At 30.7% G+C, this 10673-nt stretch overlaps 1 protein-coding gene across 1 annotated transcript in view; it reads right to left on the bottom strand.

Annotated features, from left to right (window-relative positions):
* Positions 1-10119, bottom strand: part of LOC136973795 (ER degradation-enhancing alpha-mannosidase-like protein 1) — a 35338-nt gene extending 25219 nt beyond the window's left edge. The window contains exon 1 of the mRNA XM_067268563.1: positions 9696-10119. Coding sequence (XP_067124664.1) covers positions 9696-10015 — 320 coding nt within the window. The 5' untranslated portion in view covers positions 10016-10119. The remainder of the gene's footprint in view (positions 1-9695) is intronic.
* Between the last annotated feature and the right edge of the window lie 554 nt (positions 10120-10673).

Here is a 10673-nt window from a genome sequence, read left to right on the forward strand (position 1 = left end):
TGTTAATTTGAGTATTAATTTATTTTATGGAACATTAAATACATTCATTTCCCCCTATTAGTTACCAAGTGTAATTAAAAATAAAAAATTATTATTAACCTTTAAAATATTTAGAGATAAAATGGACCTAATGTATTTCCTACAATATTTTAAATGGTAATGATTATATAGTGCCACATTTTCCAAAGCAAAGTCTATGACCTATTACCAACTGATCCATGTGGAAGGATCGTTGTTTTATGGAAAACTTAAAATTAGAATATGAAATAAAATAAATATTTATTTATTTGCTATTTCTAAAACTTTATTATGATTTAAACAAAATATCTTATTATATTGTGTAACTATCACACATGCATAATGTATTTAGAGTGGAACTCAACAAAAATTACTATTCTTAGATAAAACATTTGATAAAGACTGATATAGTGCAAAGGATTTAAATATAACTTTAAATAATTAAATGCTAACATAACTCATTTTTTATTAATATAAGAAAATTAAAAAGTAAGAAGTTTAGCTAAAAAAAAACAAAGTAAAAATTAGAATGAATTACTTTACATAAAAAAATTAAAAATATAAGTAAATAATTAAAACATACCTGCCAAAGTATAAATCCAAAATATAATACACTTAAGTTTATATGCTTTAAATAACTTTTAGCTTTACATCTAAAGAAACTTTCAAAGAAAAACTTCATTTGATTCTAAGAATGATCCAAATCTACATTTAACTATTCTTGGCCATATTATCGAAAGATGCAAGTTTAGCATCCAGAATCAAATGCTTTTCTATCTATATTTTTTTTTTTTAGATGGATACAAAGTTTAAATTTTCTGAATGTTTCCTCTTTATTACCACTACTCTATTAACTCATCCTTTTCTTATTTATCAATTATTGCATTAATATATACTGACCAAAATATTTCTTAGAAACGGTATTAAAACTATTAATTTAAGAATTATTAATGTTGGAAAAATGCAATTTTGCAATCTACACATGTAATTCTAGAAAATATTCTGTTAAAATATTTTTGGCTTAAAATTTTTTTCCTGTGAATTAACTTTTAAAATACATTAAAACTTGATCATTTTAACACTATCACCTAAATATGAGCATAATTTTATCTCTCCAAATGACTAAATGTGATCCTCATCTAGTTAGCAACTTATCATTATTCTTTCAAATATTTGGGCCAAAGGCCCATTATGGTATTGCAGTGTCCTCTTATTTCATAGGTAACCAGATCTAGATCCTTTTGGCTGTTATTTTATTATTTTCCTAGTCTCCATGATGCTATACATTTAATATGTTCCCATTGCATTTGATAGCTGTGTATGTAGTCAATTATTGGTCATAGTTCCTTCAGTTGGGAATTTCAATTAATTAGCAGTGATCTTGTTAATGTCAGCTTTTCTGAGAATCCAGATCTCAAGTTTTCACTTTCAAATACAGTGAAGCGTCACTTAACGAGCACCTCGCACAATGAGTATTTCACATAATGAGCAAAACAAAATGTAAAAATTTGCCTCGCTTAATGAGCAATGTTTCACATAACGAGTGGTGAGAGGAGAAGTCCCAAATTGTGTGCGTGCGGCATGCTCCATCAATCTGTGTTTAGCACTCGTTCTGCTAGCATCTTAGTGTCACTCGTGATCACATATTTTTCTAAACTTGTGTTCACACATATTACTTATAAACATCAACGACCATAGCTCGTTATATAATAAACACGCCAAACAATATGCCAAATTCTTGGGTCATTAAATTTAATGACCAATTCCAAATTGAATTTTAGAAATGTCTGAATTAAAAATTAACTATTTATAATTATTAAATTTAATATGAGATGAAAACATAACTACCTACCTCTAGTCAAATTAATTAATTTCTAATATTTAATTATAGCCTTTACATAACCCAAGAATTTGGCATATTATTTGGAATGTTAATCAAACATATTAGCTGTGATTTTTTTTTTTTTAATGCTGAATTCTCATTTCAGGAAGGTTCATTCCATGCTAGAAGAAACGATGACGACGATTCATGCTCCTTAACAGTGTAAATTGTATAATTTTTTTGAATATGTTATATATAAAACATTTGAGCATTTTTTCAGCATGGAACACATTATCATATTTTACATTAATTTCTATGGGAAAAATTGTTTTGCATTATGAGTAAGACTCTGGAACAAATTATGCTCGTTAAGCAAGATTCCACTGTACTAGATACTTCTCACTTGTCAGATATGATCCTTATGAGCTCAAATGACAATACACAAGTCAATCTAAAAAGCAAGCACATGTTTTACTCTGCCATCAGAAAATCTAATTGCATTACAGTAATACACACACCACATTATTCTGCGATCTAACTTTTCAAAGAATTTTTTAATACTTTACTTAATCATTAACTTCAAACTCTCTAATTACTAACAATATTAATCAATTTGTTCTTGAATACTCAATACTAATTAGTTGCTAACTACTTCCTAGTCATACATGGAAAATTGGCAACAGTGTTATTTTATTCTCATTGTTTTTAATAAATTACATTCACTATTTGTTCTCAAGAAACTGTTTTCAAAAACTCATTCAAATCTTGATAGTTCTTAATTCTATCCCTGGTTAATTCCAATAAAGATTAATATTAAGACTTTGCATGTGTATCACTAATCATGCGACCACCTTTGTTTCATTAAAAAATTTGCTCCAAAATCTTGTACTCAGAAGAGCTTGTCATACTCCGCATTAATTATAATGTCTGGAAGTGATTTTACTTATTTGTTCACAAGTGAAAACTTAATTTTCTGTTTTATTCAGGTAATATTTATGTTATTTGTACCCAAAAAATCTCTTCTGTTTCCACATTAAACAGGTTTCCAATTTATAGTAAAATTTGACATAAAAAATGGTTTCATTCTGAAGTATTTTTTTCTCTTTAGGCAGTTTTACTGTGTATTTATTCAATATATGTGTAAGGCAATTCTTTATTGGTAAATTCAAATTAAATTTATTCAATATAGCTTTGTACAAACCTAACAATTATCAATATTGATATTTAAATGGTATGTGATTGATTGTTTGAACAGCTTGCTTTTATCATTAGCTGTGGAATAAATTTAATTCATATAAATATATTTTCTAAGATTTTAATATTTTTATCAGTTAAAACACAAATTAAATCATGTTCAATAATTATTAATTTAATATTACCTAATTATCATAAGTTATGTATACTGCAATCAATAATCAACCAAACAAACAAATCTTGCAGAATCAATCATATACAATGGATAAACTTGCAAAATTATTATTTTATATAATATTTTTAATGTATGTGTATTGCCCTAAAGGAATTTGAGTAAATTTAATTATTATATATAACACGCACATACATAATATAGATAGTATCACAACTTCTAGTTGAGGAATGCGTAGACAAAAGAATTCAATCTGAAATTCAAATTCACCCTCTTAAAACAAGCTGAATGCAATGTCTAATTTATTCTACCAGATCACATTAACTTTATAATTCTAAAAATTGTTGTTTAAGTTAATAATGTAAGTTTTTGATATCCCAAATATTTATATTAGCTATATTTCCAGTAAATTGAATTAAAATATTCAGCTGTAATTATTTTATTACCTTATAATAATTTAATATAAAGGAAATTATTAATTATAATTAACTGGTTCATATTTACAGATATATTGTTTATATCTTCCACTATAAATTATTTAAATTTTATACTGATATTTTCGTCTAGACAATTTTTATAAAATCTATTAATATCTTAACTTTTTATCAATATATTTACATTATCATTATTAAATATTTTATATCACATCAGTTTTATATATACATAAACTATTTGATGACAAATATAACAAATTTATAGTCTATATAAGTTATGTTAAAAATTAAAAAAATTGTTTTAAACTGCCATCTAATTTCTGTCAAATACAGTCAAATTCCATTCCTATGTTATCAGTTTACAGAAAGTAGATTTATGGTCCTGTGAACAGGGGAGAACAATGGTATTTCAATGGTGAATGAGTTCAATTAATACAAATGTCATTAATACAAAAAGTGCCAATTTTTAAGTTTCAGTCAAACTCCATTCAACTTTGTATTAATGGAGTCTGACTGTATTACATGAATGCATTTCTCTTTTATGTTTTTAAATATTTTTTATTTTAAAATTAATTAAATTTTTTTCATTTAATATTCTAAAAAATAATGAACTTTAGTTTTTAATTCCATAATTACTGTATATACTTGCATATAAGATGATCTCACATATAAGACAAGATGTGACTTTACAGATCAAAATAAAGAAAATTAGATTTATTAATACAATTCTAATTTTATTTTGTTTAATAACAAATAAAATATCAAATACACACAAATGCACATGTTGTCCTGCAAAAATTAACACTAAGATATATAAACCAAAATACATGACACAAAGTAAACATAAAATTAGTATTTGGTTTGTAGTGAAAACTAAAATGTAAAACTAAAAATTAGAAATAGTCTTATCTTCCATATTTTTTTTTAACATAATTGTAAAAAGCATCAAACAGTGGCTTCCAAACAAGCTTATTGAGTGGACATGGCCACTTTGAAACCAAGCGTAAAGATTTCTAATTTCAGAATAAGTCTATCTTGATCGTAAATTGGACAGTAATAGATCATAAGGTCGACGGTGTCTAGGTTTTCTGTAGAGCAAAAGCAAGAGGCAGTTTCTGCCCGGTTATACATCCCCAGGTGGCTTCTAAAATTACCATGCTCGGTAAGTAGTTGAGCAATAGCAAATGTTAAATCTCTAAGTGGCGATGACAAGCTGCATTCAACACTAAGAAAATAAAGTCTTGTTATTTTACCAGTTTTACTGCTCAACCATTGTTGATTCCACTTTTGCATAGCGTTGTCACGAATATAATTTTTAAGGCTGCTGCGTGAGAGAGGGATGCAAGTGTAGTCCAGTCAGTGTCCTTTGCAGCTGACTTAGCCTCAAAGTTGGCTTTTTCATTTCCTAGTATAGTAGTATGGCCAGGAACAAATATAAAACTTATTTACAAGATTTTTAATATGGTGCTGGATATATGCAATTTTATTGCTATTGCAATTGGGATTTAATAGAGCTTTTAAGACAGACTAAGAATCACTGTAAATGTTGATAGATAGTTTTGTTTGGTAGTGAAGTGGCCCACTGAACAGCTTGGTAGACAGCATCTTCTTCAGCTTGATATGTGTGGGTATCATCTAACATACTTAGGGCAAAATATGTCAGTTTGGAGGAAGATACAGATACATAAGCCGACATGAAGGGGCTTTTGAACCCATCTGTGTAGATATTAATGTCTACATGGTTATCCATGAAGGAAGCAGATGACACCAAATGTCCCCTTGGGATAACCTTGTTTACAGGGTGATGATCAGAGATACTAGGGTAATTGCAATGTGGTAGCATATGAACAGCCGTACATAGGAGACTGTTGTTGAGCTTTGATGTTTGTAGTTCTGATGTAGTAGTTTAGAACCTTTTCTACAATACATAGTGGCAAAGGAAGGAACTCTACTAGAATCAGAGAGGCATTAGTAGAAACAGTTCTGCAGCACTTTGAAATTTTGATGGCAAACTGTCTTTGAAGAAAGAGCAATTTACTTTCTACTGAATTTTTACTAGTTACATGACCCCAGCTAGAGGCCGCATAAAGTAGCATTGGTTGTATTGCCCCATTATATACAGTTTTATAAGCTTTATGATTTAGTCCCCAAGTGTACCTAGAACATTTTAGCAGCATGTAGTTTATTTTTTTGGCGTTAACCAAGATATAACAATTATGGCAACTGTGAGGTCGAAAAACAACCATTGTTAAAACTGATCAAAGATTGGATCAGTTGTGCTAGTCATATGAAACCAAGATGAAAATATATATATATTATTGATGTAAAACATGACGCAATAAATGTAAACAAGCGTCCTCCAGTAGAGATGGACCTTTGATAATGCGCTCGTATACAAATAATTAAAACATAGAAATTTTGAAAAGGGGAAAGGTTAATGAAAAAAAGGAAACATTACATCGGGTCGTTAAAATTTTAAGACATCATAGAGTAGACAACAATGGAATAACATGAGCGCAAGTTCAAAGTCCCATCAACACCTTCCGTCCAGAGTTAGCAGATGGTGTTGGGTAAATTCCCCGAAGCCAACCTTCTCGGGACCCAAACAGGTCTCGTCTTTCGCTTAGGGACAATCATGGAACCAATCAGAATGGACAAAAAGGGAAAACAGAGATTGATAACGCAGATCTTGAAGGACACGACAGAGGACTCTCCAAGAAGTTTCGGAAGTGAGAAGACGTGTGTCAACACACGGAGTTTCCATATCTGTGCCCATCCGGAGAACCGTGTCACCAACGCCAACCGACGATTCTCCTCACCTGCCACTGCCCCGGGGCTACCATTGAGCAACTACAGAAAAAATCATCTTCAACGCTTCGAACGTTCGAACATTTATTTGTTGAAAGAAACTTTGTGCATAGTGTAGGTTATTTCATGTTAAAATAAATGGTTTTTTTAAGATACTTGTCATCTGTGTCTCCTCTGTCACACCCACATGCGAATGACCCTAGATCATCCTGACGAAGAATTAACGATCTTCCCCTAAAAGTCAACAAACTTACACTGGTGTCTGAGAAGTGGGAATTTAAGTGTTCAATCTCCACCAGGTCGGCGAACTTACACAACGGAAAGTGGTTTCTCTCTATTCTCTCTCGTTTTATTTTGTATGACGTTTCTGTTTAAACATGCACTAGCTAGTTGATCTGTCAAAGTTTTTTGCATCCTTTTGTGAAAATTAAAATTGATATAAAAATGAATATTATGACGTTGATCAATAATGATGATAATAAAAAGATTGTTAATAATTAAAAAATAAAGTTCTTAAAATAAATTGTTCATTTGAATTTATTAAATTTTTGTATTTTTAAATTTGTTCTCAGTCTTATAAATAATATTACGTATTAATTAAGTAATTAATAATTATATATTTTGGACCTAAGGTTTTTAGGGTTTCATAAAAAAAAATTTATTTTTGTTAAAATCTTTCTATAAAATCATGCCTAAATATTACATAAGATAAGGAAGGGGGAGGGGGGATCAAAGAAAATATTACGGTTTCTTACACAGGGGTGGGTGGGGGTCTAGAATGGCCAAAATCGCCCTTAAGTAATTTATGGATGGTCCCTAACAGATGACCATTGGCTCCGTTGTTACAGGAAAAGTATGATGTACAGGGGCAAGACACTATAGTACTAATTTGAAATTGAGAGCATATATTTTAAATCATATTAAAAATGTGATTAAAAATTGCAGCCTGGTATTGCGACAATGTCACAATAAATATTTGTTCATTCTTATATAAATCATAATGTGACAGTAAAAGCAATTTTCAAAAATCATTATAATTATAATTGAGCAATTTTTTGCAACTTTCCATAAACTGTACACAATGATTCCTATACACTAATTATATTTTCATTGTCAACCATATGAGAATGATGACTGCTATTTAAAAAAGTTTATAATATATTGGTGGTTTTTAAATCAAGACAATTTACAAGTAACAAATATTATTACAGGAAAACTGTTTAAGATTTAGTAGACTGGATACATTTGAAGTGTTATTAGATTCAAAATAACTATAAAACTTTTTTCAAATCATCATTACTTTCATTTTAAATGTTAGCATTTTTACAAATGTGTTTTATATTGTCTTCATAACAAATTTGGTTTAATAAAATCTGTGCAGTTAATACATTCATTCATTGACTGTAAAATAATTTACAATTCCCTGTACCTGCCAGAGGCACAACCAGGGAGAAAACGTACAATTGAAATAGTTTACAATAAGTACTGTACATGGACAAGTACATATGTGCAGTTAATACAATTACATAATTATTATATTGAAGTATTTATCTAAATGTACAAACCATATCCTGCCCCACTGTTGTCAATATCACCTTAGATGTGTGCCATAATATTTTGGGGTGTACTATAGATTACTCCCTAAGGAATTTCAAGACACTGATTATATATTTGAACTCAGGGGACCGAGACGAGTTCAAAGATACCCTACTTTTGGACCGGAGACGAAAAATAAAAAAGTTATCATACTTTTTTCGGCGATCGCGCGATGATAGGGAGTCGCGTCGCTCTCCGCTAAGTCGGCCTCGCTATCGTGATCGGGAGTCCCATCGCTTGCCGTTAAAATTGCCTTTAGTAGACGTTTTCCCCCTTTTTTTACTTCGTTCAAGAACTACCGTGAATCGATCACTAGTTTAGCACATGGCAGCGTGTGGTGGCGCCCATACGAGAGGTCAGTCGGGCCGCCATGTTCGCTGCCATAACTTAAATGGCAATCGCCCGATGATCGGAAGTCGCGTCGCTCTCTCCGCTCTCATATCGCGTGTTTAACCCTCCGGGAGATGACCGTAGTCCGACATCATGGTTTGCAGACTTTACCGCAAGATGGCAGTACTAGCAACTATGGTGCCATCTTCATGAGTGCATTAAAAAAGTATGGTAAGTGAAAAAGTATGATAACTTTTTTATTTTTCGTCTCCGGTCCAAAAGTAGGGTATCGTTGAACTTGTCTCGGTCCCCTGAGTTCAAATATATAATCAAAGTTCTGAAATTCCATAGGGAGTAATCTATAGTACACCCATATTTTGATCCCGTAACCTAATATAAGAGATATGCAATGTGTAAAAATCTGACCTATGGCTAAACAGCATTTTGGAAAAATGACTAGGTCAATCTGCAGACCACCCAAAGCATGTTCAAAGACCGCCAGTCGTGTACAGACCATACTTTAAGAACAAATAATTTACATCTGTATAGGTCAAACCATACTCGTATAGAATTAGATCTAATCACTGGAATAAAAATCAGTCACGTTATAGAAAAATAATTCATCCATATAATCTGATTTCTCTTTTAATATAATTAATGTGACATTTTTTGATAAATGAATTATGAATTACATATCATTTTAATCTAAATGTTTTATTAATATCAAGTATCATACATAAATAATGTCAGTTATTATATTAGTTTTTAAATTTGCATCAATCTAAATTTTAAAAATTCGATTCGGTTAATGTTACCTTAGGTAGCCAAGATGGCGGCTCGTCTCTAATTCCAGCAAGGAAACAGTGGGATGCACGTTCTAACCTAACCTATTCTAATAATTTGGTTGCTAATTATTAGCTAATTTATTAGAATAGGTTAGGTTAGGTTAGTGTCCCACATGCGTCCTTGTTGGAATTAGAGACGAGTTGCCATCTTGGCTACCTAAAGTAACATTAATTGACAATTAACAGATATAACTTTCATTTTTGCCGACAAATTAATTATTCAGAAATCAATAAAACACTGTCGAAAAATTAAAATTTTGATAGGTAAAAAGTACAACATAATTGGCAAGTAATTCCATGAGTTTGTTAATAGCACTTTTTATATGGGTCAATCCCAAAAAATTCTGTGTATTTTGAAAATGTTTATCATGTATGTCTCTGTTGTAAATATAATTTAGAGAGCAAAGGTTGGTGTAAAGCTTAAAAATAATTACCTAAGAAAAATCTTATATTTAAGAAATTTACAATAAACTTACGGATTTTCATAATCTGGTCCTCTTCCAATACAATCGATTGGATTAAGTTCATCTTTAGGAAAGGCAAATTTCATATAACCATCGTAGGCAAACCGAAACATATTTTTTATTTCGTCCAACATGTCTAGCCTCATCTGTTCGGTAAAAACACCATATTTTTTGTCGTAAAGGCCAGGTTTATGAAGAAAAATGTCGTGAGGGTGATTATTTTTATCGAAATGGCAGTTTTTTGTTTCCAACGAAACAACTGTCGAAACGATAGACGAGACGATAACAACACGTAATGTTGTAATATAAACTGCAGCATTACTTTTCACCATCCCTGTGAGTACCCATAGACTTACAATCTTCGGCAAATAACTGACAGACAGAAAGAGTTATCGGACGTGTCACCTACACATTCGCGATTACCAGCATCCCGTCTGTTAACGTGTTGCCAGATGGCCACTTTCAATACTGTATTTATTTCCAATTTAATAAATACTTAATAAATACTTTTTTTTATTATTATTCATTTTTAAAAGACTAAAATATAAATATATAAAATAAATTAAGTTAAAAATTCAAAATTAATAATTTAAATATTTTTAGATCGATTGTTGTAGATACATCCATTTTTAAAATAAACTTTACGAAATTTCATATATTTTTAATAATAATTAATGATGTTAATTGCTGATTTTGATTTTAAGTAAATATGGAAACGAATTTCCATGAATTCTTACTATGTATAATATAGAGACGGCTGGATGGCCGAGCGGTCAAGGAGGCGATCTACCGCTATAGGGGAACCGGGATTAAATCCGAACGGGTCGAACAATCCCCAGGAATTTTTCGGAGGATGGTCCTTCCGGACATGTCGGGCCCCGTCCCTCACCATCCGGGCGCTAAAAATAAAAAAAATAAAAAAAAAACACGGGGCGGAAAGAGTTTAAAAAAAACTAAATATATCAGTGATATTTACAATAAAATGGTGAT

Source organism: Centruroides vittatus, unplaced genomic scaffold (assembly GCF_030686945.1).
Source record: "Centruroides vittatus isolate TY-2023 unplaced genomic scaffold, ASM3068694v2 contig_329, whole genome shotgun sequence".
Lineage (NCBI taxonomy): Eukaryota > Metazoa > Arthropoda > Arachnida > Scorpiones > Buthidae > Centruroides > Centruroides vittatus.